The 21,159-nt window shown below is 38.9% G+C and overlaps 1 protein-coding gene across 12 annotated transcripts in view; it reads left to right on the top strand.

Annotated features, from left to right (window-relative positions):
* The window catches only part of RALGAPA2 (Ral GTPase activating protein catalytic subunit alpha 2), a 333,808-nt gene that overhangs the window by 94,274 nt on the left and 218,375 nt on the right, over nucleotides 1-21,159 (top strand). For 10 of the 12 annotated variants that reach the window (XM_032248227.1, XM_032248225.1, XM_032248234.1 and 7 more), the window contains 6 exons: nucleotides 431-568; nucleotides 3,684-3,832; nucleotides 8,135-8,246; nucleotides 14,056-14,293; nucleotides 17,658-17,822; nucleotides 20,350-20,490. In XM_032248227.1, the coding sequence (XP_032104118.1) occupies nucleotides 431-568; nucleotides 3,684-3,832; nucleotides 8,135-8,246; nucleotides 14,056-14,293; nucleotides 17,658-17,822; nucleotides 20,350-20,490 (943 nt within the window). The remainder of the gene's footprint in view (nucleotides 1-430; nucleotides 569-3,683; nucleotides 3,833-8,134; nucleotides 8,247-14,055; nucleotides 14,294-17,657; nucleotides 17,823-20,349; nucleotides 20,491-21,159) is intronic. The other 2 variants (XM_032248229.1, XM_032248233.1) reach the window with 1 other exon arrangement.

Genomic DNA, 21,159 nt, shown 5'->3' with positions numbered 1-21,159 from the left:
ATGAAATTAATTTAAAATGTTTAAAATTTTTCACTAGAGGCATATCACTTTAAAATATCTGTTCCATAATTTAAAATTTTCAATATTGGTAAAATCATTTTAATAACTATCATGAGATCTAAATGAACAGGTAAGCAAATTACTTAATCACTCATTTTAGAGGTCTATATTCCATGCTCACTCAATTATTGGATAAACACAACTCATTCTTCAGCACATACTAAGTGCTGAGCACTATTTTAGGTGTTGACGGTTGAGTGCGGAACACTCTAGCTCGTAGAACCTATTTTCATGTGAATCCTGGTGAGTTTAAGGAATTAATTATGCAAACTAAATATAAATTAGTTCATATATTTAATTATGCTTATAATTAAATGTAAGTTAAACATGTGCATCTTCCACTCTGTTAATGAATCATTATCTTCTGAAGGCCTCGTCTGAAAGTTCTGGTCATAAACGATCTTCCAGCTGGGGCCGCACATACTCCTTCACAAGTGCAATGAGCAGAGGATGTGTGACAGAGGAGGAAAATACAAATGTGAAAGCTGGCATCCAGGCTTTGTTGCAGGTATTATGTGGCTGGCCAGGACATGAAGACCCCTCCACCCCCTGCAGCTGGAGCCATTTTGAACATTTTGTTTATTGGGGATAATATCATATAAAATATGGCGGTATTTGTAGCCATCTGTCAGTAAACAATAAACAGCAGTTTAATTAGCTATTAAATTCTTATTCTCAGTTTTCTGTCTAATTCCTACCCACCATATACAAAAATCTTTTTCTTGTCAGAGAACACATAAGAACTGGTTGCAGTTTTTTTGAGAGAGATTATTATATAGTGAATGTGAAATGACTGAGATTTAAATCTTAAAATTATCTTCTGAACACACATGGGTAGTTAGTTATCTGGGCTCTAATTTGCAAGACAAGGTTGGTGACTATAAAATCTTATAAGTAGTATTCCTCTTTAAATTGCCTGTGTTTATGAAGAACAGTGACTGATGTAGTTTTTCGATATTTGAATGAATATGTGAAATAGAACTGACACCATTTGGGAACATTTGAAAGAGCAACTTTGGATCATTACTTAATCTCCCCAGAGGTCAGGATTTTACCTTAAAAATGGGAATTGGGAGATTTTCTCTCAGCTCTCATGTAGCTTGAAGGTTGCTAGCAGTATAAGTGAAAATACAGGGTGCCTCTCATTCCCTGCTCACTGCCTCCTCACCCACCACCCTTCATCCACATTTGTAGCTGTGTCATTAGGCCTCCCATGTAGAGGACAGTTGTGGGGTCTGGGGAAAGTCTGGGGATTATGTAAATGTTTCTGTTTTCTGTCATCTGTTTCTTGATAGGTGTCCTTTTTGTTTTCAAGTGAATTAGCAGTTTAACTTATCATGCACATGAATTTTCTTACTTTTCATTAAAAACCTACAAATAATTTTGAAGTTAACTTAAAAAAATTGACATGATTTTACTTGTGCATCTTTAAAGACCTTTGGAGCAGCTCATAAATAGGACCTGTGTCCCCATCAGAGAAACACTTGGAGGAGTCCTTGCCCTTTGTCCTTCGGTAGCTCTGTTCCTTAGCTAAGGGGATCTCCATTGCCAGCGTGTGGTGGTTGCAGGTGCCAGTGATCTCCTAGGTTCAAAAGAGTTTGCTATTTATTTTCTGAAAGGATGAGTTACATCTACAGTAAGTCCTCACTAATGTCAGCAATGGGTTCTTGGAAATGACGACTTTAAATGAAATGAGTACAGCGGGTCTTTGAGTAACATGATTTTATTCAACATAATTTGTCATAAAAATGGTTTTGTTATATTTTGCTTAATGTCACCATTTCCAACAACCTCTCGATGACATTAAATGAGAACTTACTGTCCTTGGCTGAACTGAGAAAAAACAATCTCTATTTTATTATATATAGTGCTACAGTTAAAAAGATATTTACTTTGGATTTAAGTAGTTGGTTTTGTTCTGATATCTAATACCTTGGTCTTTTACTTTGTTTATTAAGAAAAAGGGGCCAAATGGAGGTTTGATAAGATAGTAGTTTTCTTTCTTTTTTCCCACTGTGTCCCAGATGCTTTTGACAAGTGCAATCTGGAAATATTAATTTAGTTTATTTTTACCTTAACTGATAAGAGCACATTAATAAGAAATACTCATGCAGTTGGCATTTTGATGTTTTGTAAAAAGTGAAAGTATATGAAAACTCCTTACATGAGAATGTGCAAAAAGTTTTTAATTCACATTCAAGAAGTCACATATATTGAATTAAAAGGATCTGTGTTGCCATATATCATGTGTGGTATACTTCTTTCAAAAACAACCACTAAAATGACACTAAAACTGCTGTAATCAAAAAGCTCTTTGTTTCTGTTTTTCTTACTTGAAGGCTAGTAAATTCTTCACGACTGATGTTATCACCATCATCAACTGTATTATAGAGCTTATTTAGTGATTTTTCATAGAAAATTGGGACATTATACCTTTTAATCTTACATAAGCTAACTTTAAAGTCTGTGAATATTTTAGTTCACCCATTTGACTTTTGATGTTAATTTTAATTTGGTCAGATTTTACATTTATTTTGATACAACACTTGAAAGAATTTCATTTGCAAATGAGCTAGAGAAGCTCCTTCATCCTTTGAGTTTGTGCTGTTGAACACAAAGGAGATGTAAGAGGAAATATACCTCTAGGTAGAGAGAGTAGGTCTGTCCTCATACCAGATTGACAACTCAGAATATCTGCAGATGATGGGGTACAGGTGTCATCTGTGTAAATGGTAATGCACCATTATTTTGCTGTAGTGATTCTAAGCAGTGATAGTATATGATATCCTGGATCAGTGCGTCCCACATTTTTCTGAATAAGATACCCCTGATGGTAGAGAACAGTGAACTTGTATCTGAAAGGGCTGAGACAGCAGGTAGAGTAGTTGAATGATTATCCGAATTGTTTTTGAAATCGCAGTTTTTAACCTTAAGAATTCACTTAGATTTTGTTTGCTACTGCATAATCTATCTTTCATATTAAAAAGAAATAGGCTCCTGGAAGGCGTGCGATGTGGATGGCTTCTTCTGTTTCTGAGCACACCATAGCTCCTTGAGGTTCTTACCCCTGTTGAGTGGTGCCGTTCGTGCTTCTGTCAGCAAGGTGTTCATGCACTGGAAGACTCCTAAATAGGAGTCACATAGTTCTGTCTAATCACTGTCTGGCCATCTATCCTCTTCTCCCATTTCCTCCCTAAAGTTTTTACCCAGATGCAATGAGCCTACTTTTTTCCCTCATTTGTTGTTGTTGTTCTTGAGGGGTTGTTGAAAAGAAGTATTCAGAAGCTTTTCTAATTCATCAAATTTCTATACTTGCAATACTAATATGTAATAGTGATGTTTTTCCGCTAAGAAAAGGCTTTTCAGGTGTCTCAGTATTTAAATGATTCTAAAGGGTGAACTAAAAAAATTTTTGAATATGTTTTGGTACCACTTACCTTAATGAATTTTTCCTTATTGTGAATTTATGTGTTGGTACCACTTGCCTTATTGAAATAGAATCTTTTGGAAATAACTCAAAGATGGTTTCCTTGGTAGAGTGAAATTAATATAATCTTTAAGCAAAATTTATTCAAATGTATGTGTTCAATTATGTTTTCTAATGTAAAATTGTTGATTTTAAGGTATTTTTGACGAACTCTGCAAACGTCTTTTTATTGGAACCATGTGCTGAAGTTCCTGTGCTCTTGAAAGAACAAGTTGATGCTTGTAAAGCTGTTTTGATTATTTTTAGGCGCATAATAATGGAGCTTACGATGAATAAAAAGACATGGTAAGTTTATATCAAATGAATTAGTATTGTAAAACAGATGTTTTTGTTTTTCAACATAATTAAAATGTTAAGGAGTCCATTTATTTAATGGTTTTACAAAGTTAACAACAAAATGTCTTTTGTAACAGTTTCTGTGAATTATGAAGGAGGTAGTTGCCCAGTATATTGATAGATCAATTATTTTCATTATTGTTTTTAAAAATGTTCTTGAACTGTAAGCAGTTATTTTACTCAGTAGTGGATTTTTCCATTTTAAACTTTCATCAAACATAGTTTTATGGAAAACCAATAACTGGTGTTTTATAATATTCATCATAAGCTCAGGAGAGTTTGTTAATTGCCTTGAAATGCTGTCATCTGATTTTTATTGCTTCAGACTTGATGTTTTAAATTCATTTGGGAAAACCAATTGTTTTAAATGTTATATTATCAGATACTAAATACATAGTGCAGTCAAAAATATGTTCCTCTCATTAAAACTACAAAATTTTGTCCTTTTTATCTTCATTTTTGTTCAGTGTTTTTATTTATAATGTCCCTACAGGTAAACAATGCATTAGATTTTTTTTCCTGCTCTTCTCCTATTTGAAAGTCATCACATTACTCCATCTGATGAGGTATTTTCAGTATGCTCAACAGACCAGAAAGCCTCAGAGTCACTTTCCATTCCTTCCTCTTCTTCTCATGTGTCATCATCCTGTCACTTCTGCCTTTAAAATGCTCCTCAAGCCTGTCCTTTGCATATCCCCTCTTATTCCGCTGCCGCCCTTGTGCAGTCAAGCCGCCCACCTGGCTGTGGTCAGCATCCCCTGAGGTGATCTTCTGCCTTGGCTGCCAGTCCTTGGAGGCCCTGCAGACCAGTGGCACCTTCCCTACCTGAAATCAGAGGGGTCCTTTGCCCACTCCTATATTCTGGAGATCCTTGAGTCAGCAGGAAAGGGGCTTTAGAAAGTGTCTGCAGTTGGTAGGAAACCATGGACACGATACAGGTCTGATCTGAAAGGAACTGCAGACCACCAAGTCCAATTCTTTTTCTTCAGAGATGAGGGAAGGGTGCGCTCAAGAATCCTGGTGTGCAGAAAGTTCACAAGTACGAGAAACCACAGCCATCAAAATGATACTATGATGTAGTTTCTAATGCCATCTTTCCCAGACTTCTAACTTAGCACTATTTGCCAAGTTAAGCAATTGTTAAAACTGGAAGTATAACAGTGATACACAATATAATGTAAACAAAGTTAAATTCCACATCAGTAATATTGACAGTGATGAGAAATGCTGGTGTATGCTTTCAACTGAAATATCTGTTCTTCAATACCATAGTTTTATCAATGTTATTTCTAGTGTCTTTTCCTTTGAAAACTCCCTGAATTCTATATACCCCTGTATCAGTGATATTTTTGATAATCTTTTTATTTTGGTGAAAATTCTAGGAAATAAAATTAAGTAGTTCTGTTTTTTACTAATTCATAGATACCTAGGTAAACGTATAGAAAAGAAAAATTGTAGAAATCAATGAAAATAGCAGGAAAGTGGTTAGTAGAGCATAGAAAGGAAAGTGAGCAGTTTCTCTAAAAGACTTTCTTGTGTGTTTAAGTACGAGAAAATGTCGTGCCTTCCATTCCTCCTTTCCTTCCTCACTCCCTTTTCTCCCCATCTCTCCTTACCTCCTTTTCTTCCATCTAATAAGTAACTATCAAGCTTCTACTATGAGAATATAGTGGTAAACTATGTAGACAAGGTCCCTGCCCTTATGAGGTTACATTCTCATAGGACCGAGAGACATTAAAAACCTAAAAAACAATTTCAGAAAATCTGAAGTGCTGAGAACAGTGAAGGCTGGAAAGGGGAAAAGAGTCCTGAATTGGGTGTGTGTTGCTTGGCATGGAGGGAGGGGGAGTTATTTCTGCCAGTTGTCAGAGAAGGCCTTTCTGGGCAGAGCCCTAAGTGAAGGGAAGGAGGAGCCTTGGGGAGGTCTAAGGGAAGAGCATTCCTGAAAGAAAGAACAGATGCAAAAGCCCTGATGGGAGAAAAGGTAAAAGAAAAGTGGCTTGTTTAAGGAAGGACAAGATGATGGACAGTGTGGTGGAGTGGATGGAGTGAGAGGGAGAGTGGGGGTTGGAAGCGGGGGAAGGCCAGGACCAAGTTGCTCAGGACCCTGCAGACCAAAGAAAGGACACCAGCTACCTCTCTGTGTATGCGCAAGAGTGTGACATAATACAATTTACGTTTCTGAAAGGCCCCTCTGGCTGCTGGAGAACATGCAGTGGAGTGCCATAGGTGATGATGGCCGAGACCAGGGCTGTAGCCAGGGAACTGTAAGAAGTGGTCCTGAAATAGAGAATAACTGGTATGTAAATGAGTCAGAATGTCACCTGTTTGAGGAGATAGAGATCAGGTAAATAATAAAGAATGTAGGAAAACCCTCACTCCTGTGTTGGACCCAAGGATGACACACGTGCCTGATTCCGTGTGCTCCAACAGCAGTTTGATACACTCTTTGAGCAGTTTTCCTTGGAGAAGTTAGTGCCTCACAAAATAGAAAGGACCAAGCGGTTATCAACACTGGCAGCTTTGGCAGGTCGTGAATCTTTCTACCATTAGGAAAGAGTTTTCCAAACTGTAGTTTTTCCACCCTCGTTTTTTTCCAGAAGACTCTGCATGGGAATTTCATGCCTTTCCAAGCTTTCATAGGTTCAAAAATCAACTTACTGTGTTTTTGTCAGTCATGGCTTCAGTCACATTTGTAGCTTTTGATAGCAGTTGCCATGATCAAGGTTTTACTTGAAATTTATGATGTCTGCTGTTCTCATCACATTCTCATTATGCGTATGTAACTAGTTGTATGCAAGGGATTGTTTTTCATTGTCTTATGCATCATGTAACATGAATAGGCAGTGGTGATACTGGGTGCTGCCCTCCTTTCCCCCAGCAGCAGGGGCCTGGGTGCCCTGAATGTGGTGAGCAACAGGCTGTCCCCACACTGTGCCATTTCTTCTCCCAGTTCTCTTCAAAGTCACTGTCCTACTTCATACATGTGTGCCCAGAAGATAGCCCTTCCTCTTCTGTGCTTCCAGAATCCATAGGCAGGGAATAGGACCACATAGACAAGTAGCATGGAGTGCAGTGAGAATGTATGCCAACAGATGACTCTGGGGACCAAAATCAAATGGCACCAGCTACTGAGAGGGCAGGAAATCCCTACAGGTGATTTTACTGTGAGGAATTTTATTAGGTTCAGCATCATATATTGTTAAGAGAAAATATTCTTCTGATACGCAGTGATATGAGAAAAGTATACAGAAACTATGATTTAGAGATCTCATCTGATTACTTTGTTCTATTCTCAGTTTTACTAGTGAAGAACAGTAAAGCCAAGGAGAAAGTAGTAAAGATTAGATGAATGGTTAGCATGTGAAACCTGAAACGAACCAGAGTGATTTCCTTTGGAGAACAAGTGTACCTCTCTTACGTATGAAAGATAATGTGTTCTCTGTTCTCATGGAATCCAGGGAAATAAAAAGTGAGCAGATACTCTAATATAAGCAATATAACATAGGTGTAGGAAAGAAAAATGTCTTTTGGCTGTTCTGAAGAATGCACTGTAGTTAGCAGTGTCACGTTGTCTCTATACTGTTTTATGGTCTTCAAAGTCCTTTTACATAAAACCACCTGTGAGAAAATGTGGACACATTGGAACTGAGCTGCAGTGATGACATTTGTCTCTGTTGTGCCCTGTAGCTCATAGGATCTTCCAGACACGAGCACTGTGCCTGTAGGTGTCCCGTAATGCAAACCCCTCCTGCCTGTGAGAGTACTGTGGCATTCTGCCGTACCAAGATACTGACTGCATATGTCCCCAAAATAAAGACCAGAAAGTCAAGTTCATTTCCTGTTGCAAAGATAGGGAGACCTTACAGGTTTAATAAAACAATTTATAGCAAAATTAAAGAGTGCTGCGTACGTTCCAGTAGGTTTTCATTGAGTACCTTTAAGGTGCTGGCACAGTTGGAGAAGACAATCTTGCCTCCCTTTTTGCAGGAAGGAAAAATCAGGCTGGAATGATATGTTTTATCCTGCCTGTTTGTGTGGACATGGGAGGCATATTTTTACAACTGTTATAACATAAGGGAGCTTATTTTGATAAAATATGATATTCATTATGTAATTGGCATTTGGACTTTAATAGTTTTTAGTAATATATGATTATCAATGTTGCTGAATTCTTAAGAGATTTCTAGTATCTATAAAGTGCTTTGGAGACGTGATTATTAATATGAGCTTTTATTTTGGGTGGCCCAGGGAACAGATGTTGCAAATACTACTCAGGATAACAGAAGCTGTCATGCAGAAGCCAAAGGATAAACAAATAAAGGACTTGTTTGCCCAGAGCTTGGCAGGGTTACTATTTAGGGTAAGTCTTTTTAATTAAAACACTGCAAACCCAAGAAGCGAATCAGATTTTATAGCAAACTAGTTTTCATCATTGAGAATTTTAAGAGTTATATTAAATTTAAATTTCTAGAAATTTTCTTTCTTACCTTTGTCCTGAAGGTTATGATCTGTTCTTTACAATTAGTGCTAGGCTTTTAGACTTTTCTCCCTCTCTGCAGTCTACTTCCTCTTTTGATTTGCTCAAGGGTGGTAGGAATTAGGAAGCTCTGATGCCCTTGCTGGAAGGCCAGGTAGATTTGGAGAGGTAAAGGATGAACGGAAGCATGAGAATGGGATAAAAATTTAAGAGCCATCAGTGTGTTGGGCAATTGTATTTAAAGCCACAGGATGGGCTTACCTAGAGAGGACAATCTCCACAAGTGATGGAAGAGATGCTGAGAAAGGGTGGCCAGCGAGTGAGGAGGAAAACCAGAGAAATGTGTATCCTGAGTGCCCGGGGATGAGTATTGGGTAGGAGAGCAGCCAGTTGATCATGGGCTTTGACAGAGGTGGGTGGTTGAGAATGTTCTATGGGGATGGAGGAGAAAATGAGAGCTGGGCAGTGGGGGTTGCAAGCATAGTGAAGGCTTTGCAGAGTTCTTAATGTGGAAAGGGGGTAAAGGGGAGCTAGCTGAAGTCAGTGGCATGCATAGGGGGTGAAGCTGAAGGTGGGTAGTACTAAAGTATGTTTGCTCACCAATGGAATGGTCCTGTGAGGGAGGACAAGATGGTCTGGGGGAGAGAGAGGATAACGGTAGAAGTGAAGTCCTGCATGTGGATATGGTAGAGGACTAGGCCAGTCTTTGGTGTGAGCAGAGCCAAGGAGACAGCTGTGCTTTTTGCATCTCACGTGGTGAGCACGTCAAGATCATGAGCAGGCTGATACCTGGTAAACTGCATGGGGAAGAGGATGTGCCAGAGGGTCCTGAGCATGGGAACCTACAGTGACTTTGCTAATATGTATGAGGACCTTAGAGTTTATGAAGCATTACTGAAAGAAAACAGCCTGAAAGGGCTCTGGAAAAATGCAACATTCTACCTAAATAAAGGTATTAGTATAGTGGGTGGACTTGACTTTGGATAATTCCACAGGTGATAGTTGCAGAGAAGAGAAACTAACTTCCCTCCCCAGTTGACCTGAAGGTGGTTTTAGAGGATGTATATTAAAAGCGTGTCCATAATACAGGTGGGACATGTAGGTAAAAGTGACAAAAAGAGAAATTATTTCTTTAAAGCTAAGTGTTGCCATTGTAACACAAGAGAATTCAACTATTAATTTTGAATAACTTAATATGATTCAGTGCTCTTGGCTTGATAAAAAAATGTATGAAAGGCTATTGAAATAATTGGCCTCCTAAATATTAAAATTGCCTTAACTCTGATTGCCTTGCCTCATATATTGGATATGTGAAGTGGCCCTAAGCATTCTTTTGCATGTGCCCAGCTTTGCTCTGCCGACGCCTGGAGGGTGCTACTGACCACTGCATTGCTGCCTGCCTGGACATACTGACACTGCTCACTTTGCTGTCTCAGCGAAGTGTCTCACTGTTGGCACCCTTTCAGGCTCCCCGTCCTGGACCTGAGTTACGAAGTAGACTTGAGCTGAAGCCAGTCTCACACTGGCAGGTGCTTGGGCCTCATTCCCACCAACTGCCTGGCCTTGAATCTGTTTTGTGTGTCAGAATTAGAGAAATTGTCACAGAATTAAACAAGAATCTATTCTGGGGTTGGGTTTGTTTTGCTTTGTTTTGTTTTGGTTTTGGTTGGTTTTAGTCTTTGCAGGGGAAAAAAAACTCCCCCCATGAATGGGGAAAACCTTGTCAGATATTACTTGAAGCTTAGTTTTGAGTTCATGATTACTAATGATTTTGATGTTGTTATTTTGGTAGTGGTTGAGTAGATCAAGAATGATGCTTAAATTAAGAACTAACCATAAGGCTTGGCATGGTGGCCCACACCTGTAATACCAGCACTTTGGAAGGCTGAGGCAGGAGGATTGCTTGAGCCCAGGAGTTCAAAACCAGCCTGGGCAATAGAAAAATTTTTTAAAAATTAGCTGGCTGTAGTGGCATGCACCTGAAGTTTCAGTTACTTGGGAGCTGAGGTGGGAAAATTGCTTGAACCTGGGAGGTTGAGGCTAAAAGTGAGCTATGATTGCAACGCTGTACTGCAGCCTGGTCAAAAGAGTGAGACCTTGTCTCAAAAAAAAAAAAAAAAAAACCTACCATAAAAAACAGTGAAGAGAGGATGAGCTTTTTGGCGTTAGGCAGATTGTGCTTCTGATCTTAGCTCTACTACTGCCTGGCTATGTGGCCTCGAGCACATGACTTCAACTTCCTGAGTGTCTTCCCTAATCTGTCACAATCAGGAAAGGACTTCTTCCTACCCTGCAGGGTTGCCATGAGAATCAGAGTCGGTCCGTTGGGATTTGTGATCATCTGTTGACCTCCCACTTTCTTATGTGAGATGCAAGAGGTGAAAATAGTAAAGGTCTGGACTTAACAGGCAGGCTCTCTCTTGGGCATCGTCCTGGTCCCATAATGCAGTTGAAACGTGCTGTCTAATTAGTATTCATTTGGTCATGTGGACTGTCTAAAATGGCCAGACACTTGATTTTTTTTGAAAAACTTATAACAAGGAGACTGTGAAAAGGGACAGGACATTTTAAGTTTTTATTACCCTTTTTATCTTTTTCTAGTTCTTCCTCTGGTGTTTGTGTGTGTTTGTTTTTTCCCTCTGTCAGTAGATAATCTGGGTCACCAAATTTTCTTTAAGTGATGATTGAATTTGACTTAGTTTTAACTATTTACCAAATGATGATGGTTGCCCTAAGTGGTGTTTTAATTTATTATCAGTGCTAAATATGACCTTATGCTTGAAGCTCCGATGGTATAGCAGGAAACTATGGCTCTGCTATTTGTAATATTAGCCATTACTTTAAAGTTATGCAGTCTCCTTAGTGTGTTGGTAGAGTGAAGTAGGAAGTGGTTGGTTAGCAAATGTTCATAAGAAAAGGAATGATTTATGAGTCAAGGTGTTTTTAAAATACATCTTGCATGCCAAGATGTATCTAATAAAATATGAATTTCAGTGCTGAAGGAACCTTGGAGAAGCTCTTATGCAACTCTTATTTTAAATGAGAAATGTGAGTACAGAAAGGCTAAGTGACTTTCCTAGGTCACAAACCAGGGTAGTGTAGAAAGAAGAGTCCAGTTTTCCACTTCCTTTTAGAAAATGGTAATTGATTAAAAGGATACCCTGTCTTCATGTCCACAGGTGCCACCACTCACCACCCAGCTATATTTTATCATTTTACCATTTTGTTCTGTGCAAGTGTTGTCAGTTGTGAATTATGATAATAATTCAACAAGCCTGCATACATGTTTGTAATATTTGCTAAGCTGATTTTATAAGCTGCAAGCAGTCATTCTGCCCTTGTTTTATAATTAGTCAATGAAATGAAGCCATTACAAGATACCCAGTATAGAGCATCTCATTACAGCAAGGCATCTGCTTTTATCCGTGGAGCTAACACTATATCCAAATGTGAGTCTGAGTCCTAATAGTGTTATCAGTCTCTACTCTCTCCTCTTACTCAGCTCAGATGATACTTTGATCTAATATTTATTAATTTTATTGTATATATGTACTTTATGGCAATGGCCTCAAATTCATCTTGAAAGCAGGGGTGTAAAAATTAATAGAAGATGGCATTTTTGTTATAATAAAAATATTTAATAAAGATTAATAAAATTATTTCCTTTCATATTTTTAATTTTATAAAATTCATACATGTTAGCCTCAGGTTTTAAATATAAGTGATTAATGTCTTGTTTTTGATATAATTAACTACTTGGGTCCTACTTTAACATTTTTGCTTTTTAAAAAAGTGGTAAACACAAATTGAAACACAGGTAACAGGTGTATTATAGAAGGACCACTTTAAGATTTTCAAAGTGGTCAGAACAGGCCTGCCTGATTTTATAGACTGATTTCTGTTTATCAAAGTTTTCCTGTGTCTATGTTAAAGAAAAAATTATATTAAGAAGTCTGTATATAATTTGGGGGAAAAAAATTAAAAAGTGAACTGACCTACACACACAAGAATTCCTGACAAGAGGGGGAGCCTATTTGCATGTGGGTTGGGCCGATGCAAATGCAAACTGGCATCTTAACAACTGCACTTATCTTTGACAACATACTATAGGACTTACACAGACTTTGGGTATAAGGATTCCTTTTCACAAGCTTAGGAAAGCATTTGTGGCTCATTTGAGATGGACTTGGCTATGTAGAGGCACTTCTTTCAGAGGAGGTATATTTGGATTTGAATTTTAAAGGATGGTGAATATTTTGGCAGAGGTAAGGAATGGGGCAATTTTAAGGGAAGGAAATATCCAGAATAAAAGCATAATTGTCTCATAGGGCTGCCCATGTGACCAGTTGTAGTGTTGTAGACTATAAGACTGGGACTGATGAGTGAATAGACTGAAAGAAAGGCATGATTGATGCATTGATGCAGGGGAAATGCAGGGACCTGGAGGATACTTCCTGGAGGCTGGAAGGTGGTGGTAGTGGTGAGGAGATAGTCAGGGATACCTTCTTGGAGGAAGTGATGTACAAATTTTGACCTGAGAAATGAGTGGAAATTACAGAAACAAAAAGGAGGAAAGAGAGGGAAGGAGGAGTATGTGTAGAAGCCATTTGCAGGAGCAAGCAGGTGGAGGAACTGGGAGAATGTCCATGGAAGAAATTGAATCTTTTATGCTGTATTATAGGTGCCTGAGGGTTGTGTAAGCAGCACTGTCTAGTACGTAGGTAGACAGATCAGGAAGCGAGTACAGAGATCTGAGCTGTCCATAGAGATTCAGAAGTCAGTAGCACACAGAGGTTAACTGGAGCCATGGGAATGGAGCTGAAACCCAGGCAGAAGGTAAAGTGGCCTCAGAAAGGGGAAGGCCAGAGCAGTCTGTTGCCTGGGGGATGGGGAAGTGGAGATGAAGTGGGCATGGAACTTTCTTTCAAGAAATTTGGCTGTGAAAGGGGAGGGAAAAGGGCTGTAGCAAGATGGGGGAATCTGGGTTCAAGGGAATTTTTTAAGATGAGGAAGAATTTGGAGAGTATTTAAATGCTGATGAGAAAGAGGGGTGTAAGTGGGATTGGCTGGAGATAAAGGAGAGGGGCGGTTAAGAGAGGCATGAAGCCTCAGAGGAATGGGTCCAGAGCATAAGAGGGCACAAGGGAAGCAGAGCAGGGGCCCCTCTTGGAGTTCAGCCCACAGGTGGAGGAGGAGCTGGGTGAATGTGGGCAAGAGTGTGAATCCATGGGCAGGGGTTGAGGGGAGTCTCATTGAACGGGTTCTGTTTCCTGTGAAGTCTGCAGTTGAGTCCATCTGCTCAAAGGGAGGGAGGAGTTGGTGGGCTGGAGGTTTTCCTGTAGAGGAGGCAGTTTGAGTAGCTACTGTGGATGGTAGGAAAAGTGCAGTCTCAGGAAACAGAGTTGTCACTGTGCAGAGGGCTTTTGTCTTCCCCCTGATTATAGCCAGGGCCAGCCACAGACATAGAATAATATCGAATCAGTCACTTTGTTCATAATGATAACTAACTTCTCAGTAGCTTAAATCTTGATTATAGTTGGTCAAATGAATTTTGAGAATTAAAAGAAAAACAACTTCCAAAAATGCTTTTTATTTTAAAATTTGTGTTATTAATAGTAATTTAAAACATTTTGTTTAAAAGTGTACTTCTTCCAAATGAAGATGATTGACTTCTCTTGTTGGTTGGTTTTAGACACTCATGGTGGCTTGGATCCGAGCAAACCTCTGTGTGTACATTTCTCGAGAGCTCTGGGATGACTTTCTTGGTGTGCTGTCCTCCCTCACGGAATGGGAGGAGCTTATAAATGAGTGGGCCAACATTATGGACTCCTTGACAGCAGTGCTTGCAAGAACCGTTTATGGAGTTGAGATGACAAACCTACCTCTGGATAAATTAAGTGAACAAAAGGAAAAGAAGCAACGAGGCAAAGGTATTTCCACTCTTCCAGGTTAACACCATATGTCTAGGACTGGGGACAAATGTGTTATTTGTATGACTCAGCAACTAATGCATGAAATTTTATCATGAACTGAACCAACTGCATGATGTCTTCTTATAGTGGCATTAATTTGTGTCTAGTATCATTCTGCTCCGTTAATGAGATAGTGAATTTCTGAGGAGGCTATGCAAGAAGGAAGATGAAAGTACTAGTAATAGTAGTGATAGTTAACAGTAATAATAAAGGCGATTACATTGTACATATTATCTCTCTTTACCTTCATAATAACCTAGTGAACTGTAGATACTTATATTATCCCCATATCAAAGACAAAGCAACTGAAGTACAGAGACTTTGCAGGGATGTCCAATCCTTTGGCATCTCTGGGCCACATTGGAAGAATTGGGCCACACATAAAATACACTAAAACTAACAATAGCAGATGAGCTAAAACAAAAAAAAATTGCAAAAAAAATCTCATATTGTTTTAAGAAAGTTTACAAATTTGTGTTGGGCTGCATTCAAAGCCATTCTGGGCTGCGTTTGGCCCATGGGTCACGGGTTTTGGACAAGATTGCTTTACAGTAATTGACTTATCCAAGGCCACATAGTTAAGAAGTAGTAAAGCCAGAAATCAGAGTGGGTAAGTACAACTCACGATGTAACGCTATTAACATGCATTCTACAGCCTCTCTAGGAAACGTGGAGAAATTTTGAATGCTTCGCATGGGAGCTATTTTGGCTTTGTATTTCTGGGTAAAAGTTGTTTGGGGACCGAGAACCTCAAATGAAACTGACGTTTTCAAGGTAGACAAAGTCAGTGGTAGTTTCTATTAGGAATGACAATTTGGCATCCCCTTGTCTTAATTGCCGTTCTTAAGGAAGTGGCATGGTCCTTGGATTAATTCACTGGTACTCCAACCTTACTCTGTAAAGATTTGAGGCAGCTCATACAAAGGCATATAGTACAGTAGACCAAATACAAAATAGAGTCAAAATTAGTAGGGTTGCAGGGAACTGCCAGTATGGTTAAGATGCCAAAATGCATGCCGTAGAGCCTCATGGGCTTGCTGGGGAGGTGCAGAAGTCAAACATTGGATTTGATTTTGGTCTTTGCAGGGTTACGTCAAATAGAGAATCACACAGCACATAGGGTAAAACAATTCACTCACCTAGGTGTTGCATGGCTTTTATTAGGTCCTCCTAAGACTTGGAAGTTTTCTTTCAAAGCCTCATAAAGGGTACACATTGCTTATTGTGTAGACTACCCTTTAGGAATACCAGCCTTATTATGGATTATATCAGTGTGCCTTTGCCATGTGACAAATCACCCAAAACTTAGTGGCTTAAAATAACCACTTATTTATCTTGATTTGATGAGTTGACTATTTGGGTGGGACTCAGCAGGTCAGTTCTTCTGCTAGTCTTTGCTTCTGTGTTTGCAGTCAGCGAGACTGTGAAATAACTAGGGAGCTCTATTTTTAGGGATTGGCTGGCTGTTAGCAGGGGCAATGAGATATGACTGGGTTACGTGTTTCAGCAGCCAGAGGCTAGCTCAGGCTTGTTTACCGAGTAGCTTAGAGTTTCAGGAGCAGCAAGAGGGTAAGCTCAAATTTTCAAATGCATTTCGAGTCTCTGCTTGTTCAGTTTTGCTACCAAAGTAAGTCACGTGAGGAAGCCTAGCATCAGTATGGGAGATGACAACAGAGGAGGTGGTTACAGGGAGGTGTGAACCAGTTCCAGTGGTTAGTAAACCATATACATGTGTAATAAATGTGACAGATTCTTATAATATCTTCATAGAAATCTAAGAATGGCTTGCCAAAGCTCTAATTAATAAAAGCAAGTTAGTAAGAAGATAAAATAAAGTAGTTGAAGTATATGGCAATTCAGTCAAACAGTTTAATCCCAATGTGGATTTAGATTGTCTAATGCAATCATTTTCTAACAGTTTTAACAGACCTTTTTTTCCTCCCAAGTTGAAGGTATACAGGACCCATTTCTAAAGAAATATACTAGACCTGAGATTTGGGACTGAAGTAAGGGCAGGGAGCCAAGAGCCTGGGCCCTTGGCCTCAATTTAGCCCTCTCTAGCACCTCTGAGGACCTCTGTGTAGACCCAGGGCCTGAGAGGATCCAGACACTTCCAACTAGGAACTTGGTTACCTAAGACAGTGGTTCTCGGCCAAGAGGAGAACCTGCCCAGCTAAGGGTACCTTTCAGGCTCAAGAGGAGAGCTGTAATAGGAGATAAGGACCTACCTTCAATTGTTGTAATCCATGCACGAGCATGTGTGTAGGCACACACACACCCCTACCTGCCATTCTGCAACATTCTCGTCACACACACACACACGCGCGCGCGCGCACACACACACCACACACACACCTGCCATTCTGCAATATTTTCTTCCTACCCACAGATTCATCTGAAGAGGTATACTTGTGTTAGGAAGGCAAACAACTTTGAAAACATTGTTTTCAAAATGTACTGAACCAATTATTTAATTAATGACAGTGACTAATATTTCTGATTTTTATTGTTTTAGTCTAAAAAAGAGTTAAATATTTATTATAGAAATGCTTGCCTTCTAAGGGCTAGACTACTAGAAACAAAAAACACAGGCAGAGAAAACTGGGTTTGGGAAACATGCCACAGGTGGCAGTCACTGGCCACATCATCCGTGTGCAGAAATCTCTATGTCTCTCATTCTCGTTCCTCCTCTACTTGTTTTGGATCTGTAACCTCTCATTGAGATAATTAAACCAGAACAATATGAGAAAAAAGAAAAGTTGAATTTCACACTATAATGTTTTATTGTTTTGGACCTTTGCTAAAATAGGATATTGTATTATTTTTAGATTTTCATTATCCTGCCCATTTGACTGAATCTATATTAGAGTTTTAGTCATGGATTGCTCTGGGGATTTGTGGAGGGGTTGGTGTGTACAGGATGCAGTACTATTCTAACATCAGGATCTCTGAGTTTTTGGTTTATAAGTTGTGGTTTTTGGAGTGTCCTGGGAACAGTGGTATAACTTCATATGATACTGTTCTTATATTGAGAAAGGTTTATTAATATTTCTTTTGTATACTGGAGTGAGTACGATGAAGATGTAATAATATTCATAAGACTATTTTAGATTCTTGAAAATATTTTGGCAACAAGAATTCTTAGATTAGTGACATATGAATAACTTCCTAAATTGCAGTGTAAAGAAGTGGTACTTAATTTGTGACAAAGAAACCTGCTGATTATTTACAGTTGTATGTATGCCATTTGCTGAGCAACACAAGCTATGAAATGAATAATAATGAATTCAGCCATTAGATTATTTTTCTTATCCTTTATGAGGCTGTGTTCTAGATCCTCAGAAAGGAACCACTGTGGGGAGATCCTTTTCTCTCAGCTGGCGGAGCCACCCAGATGTGACCGAGCCTATGCGATTTAGGAGTGCCACCACGTCTGGAGCACCGGGAGTGGAGAAGGCGAGAAATATTGTTCGCCAAAAAGCAACTGGTAAACGTTTATTTAAATGCTTCTCAAAAATCTAGTTGTTATCTAAAATGAATTTATAGGCATAAAGTGTGTTAAAATTCTACTCAAAATTTAAATATTAGACCTTGTATTACACAAAATGTCTCTATATCTTCTTAGCTTTCGGCTCTAGTTACTTTTCAAATCGCAGTTTTCAGTTATTTATTTCTAAATTTTCCATTGTGAAAAAGAACTTGTGATGTTAATATTGAGTGAGACATTTGTGCAAAATGGGGAAAATAGAGTTTTTGTTTGAACCTTGAGGAAAACAGATTGTTAATAAATACACCAGTTGTTGCATTATTGTTAATGTTAATATTGATCTTTAGAGTGTGGCAACCTGTTTCAGCAAAGAATAGGAGAATTGTGCACTTTAGTTTTCAGGACTGGATAGACATTTCATATTTTGCTCCTTTGGAAAATCGAGTCTTTTCATGCCTGTGGATGTTATATCTTTGTAGCCTATTTCAATTAACGAGAACTTGACCAACAACCCCCAGTTAATTGGACAACTTTGCTACATTTTACTCTTAAAACAAAAAGTGAACTCTTGAAAAAGAAGCTTGTATACGGCATTTAATTAGAACAAATAAAGCCACCTCCTCCCCAGTGACTTTGAACCTGTGACTTAGGTTTAAGACAATTTTAACTGCTATTTAGCATGTTGACTTAAGAAAGTCACAGGATCCTCTGGCCATAAAACAAAGATTCATTAAAGCTCAACATATTCTATAGTGCTTGGTAAAAGCTTAATATAGATGGTTTAGAATCCTGTTGGAGTATTTATGAAAATATATTCCACCTTAACTGTAACTCTCTCATCCTTTTTTGCTGTAGTGTTTGCTGTAGTATTATCACCTTATTTGCATGCATGGCCTATTCTGCTTCTCCCTTCTGTCATTCTCTCCCCTGAGGAGAGACCCAATTCCTGATTAATAGGCTACTTTTGAGGACGTTCATTCACTGATTTTGTTTCTTATTCCAATTCCTAAAAACGATTTTCTTCTATCATTAGACTCTTTTTTTTTTTTTTTTGAGTTGGAGTCTTGTGCCTTCCCCCAGGCTCAAGTGCAGTGGTACAATCTCAGCTCACTGCAACCTCTGCTTCCCAGGTTCAAGCGATTCTCCTGCCTCAGCCTCCCAAGTAGCTGAGACTAAAGGTGGGGACTACTGCCCCAGGCTAATTTTTTTTTTTTTTTTTCAGTAGAGGCGGGCCGTGTTGAGACCATATTGGCTAGGCTGGTCTCAAACTCCTTACCTCAGGTGATCTGCCTGCCTCTGACTCTCAAAGTACTGGGATTACAGGAGTGAGCCACCACACCCAGCCTTTCTATCATTGGATTCTTTTTTTTCCTTTTTTGGGATAGAGTCTTGCTCTATTACCTAGGCTGGAGTGCAGTGGTGAGATCTTGGCTCATTGTAACCTCCGCCTCCCAGGTTCAAGTGATTCTCCCACTTCAGCTTTCCAAGTAGCTGGGATTACAGGCGTGCACACCATGCCCAGCTAGTTTTTTCTTTTTAGAAGAAATGAGATTTCACCATGTTGGTCAGTCTGGTCTTAACTCCTGACCTCAGGTGATTTGCCCACCTTGGCCTCCCAAAGTGCTGGGATTATAGGCGTGAGCCACCACACCCAGCCTACTGGGAATTCTAATAGGCAAAGGGTAGGGGAAAGGACAGTAGGGTAAAAAGTTTGTTTCAGGTTTTGCAAATGTGTCACTATCATTTGTGTCCGTTTCATTAATGTTAACTGAAGTCACATAAAAATAGTAAAGCAGCAAGTAAATCTTTATATTTTTGTTTTAGGATTAAACTGATTTTGCTGATTGTGGTTTTACATATATGAAGCATGTTTTCCTCCTGTGTCCATTCAATTTCCCCAGTGTTTATTTGACTAACAGTATATAGAACACCTAAGAATACCATAAAGTTGACATTAAAGATGTATGGATTTAATAAGCATGAAGTGTGACATAAAAGGATGGGCTTCATGGAGATTTTACCTTTTCCTCAAATATCAAATCTTTTAATGTTTAACTTGACTTGTGTGTGTTCTTGAGCTTTTCAGATATTTAATTTACTAAATGATTTGCTTTTGAATACAGTCAGCTCTCAGCAAACCAACTTCTGAAAGAAGGCCAGATACTCCCTCTTTCACCATGGCCTTTTTGTACATGGCCTTGAGGAAAGGAAAACTGATTATAATGTCTGTCTAAGCAAATAACCCAAATGTGAATCTGATAGGCAGCAGAAAGAAGGAGAGGCTAAACATATAAAGCATTTCAAAAGAAAATTATTTGTGGATTGCCCATTCTTCTATGTCATGAGAATGACTGAAAGTTGGCTGTATTTAGAGACTACAATTAAATACTGTACTTTGTACTGACTTCCTTTAAAGTTTAAAATGACTTCCTTTAAATGTTTAGAGAGAGCCCAGAAAAGTCATAATAATAAAGTGAAAGGTCCTATTGTTCTTCTGACATAATTATTACTTTGTCTCTCCTGGAAGCTAAGCGAAGCCAGTCTATCAGCAACTGTGTCCACCTTTCTGAGGCTTTGCCTGCCACTAAAAGCGTCCCGCTCCTCCTTCACACCGTGAGCGCTCTCTTACCTGGTCTCTCTTACTCTTCTTGCTCTCACAGGCTGTCAGGTACTGTAATGCTGTCTCATGTGTCCATCACTGTTCCCGGGCTTCTCCCGCTTGCCCCTGGGCCTTGCTTCCTTTGTTAATATGCCCACATCACACCTGTGCCTAACCATCGCACTAGTGTTAAATTGCAGTGAATACTAGTAATTGTCTTTGTGTAGTTAGACGCTTAGTGGCAATTAGATAGTCAAGAAAAATTTCGGTGACTTTGGTCTTTGCAATAACAATTAAGGAGGATAGAAGGATTTTAAGTCCATAGCTTTTAATAGGGGGAAATGTGATGCTTGCTTTAGTGTGTCTTTATAGAGTGCCCATAGAAAGTTAGGGGATTTTCGTAAATGTTTTGAACATGTCAGTATTAGAATGCTTGCTGTATCTTCCAAAAAAAATGAATAAACTGGAAAAATTATGTAGGCAGGATCTACTTGGAGTTAATAAATCATATATGTGAAGTAATGATCAGTTATGTAGATTCATATTGACTATTGAAATTTGAGTGAAAAAGGACCAGTGCAAAAAAGCAATAATTTTCAAAACAAAGAAATGTTGTTCCTGTACTTTGGCCAATTGAAATTGAATGTAGCCATGTGTGATTTACACACAGTACATTTTATTTAAGACATCATAGCACCAAAAGTCACTTTTAGCCTAGCTACTTCAACAGGATTTACC

Source organism: Sapajus apella, unplaced genomic scaffold (genome assembly GCF_009761245.1).
Source record: "Sapajus apella isolate SASKATOON/1434 unplaced genomic scaffold, GSC_monkey_1.0 scaffold65, whole genome shotgun sequence".
Classification (NCBI taxonomy): Eukaryota; Metazoa; Chordata; class Mammalia; order Primates; family Cebidae; genus Sapajus; species Sapajus apella.
This window is presented reverse-complemented; position numbering and strand designations above follow the sequence as displayed.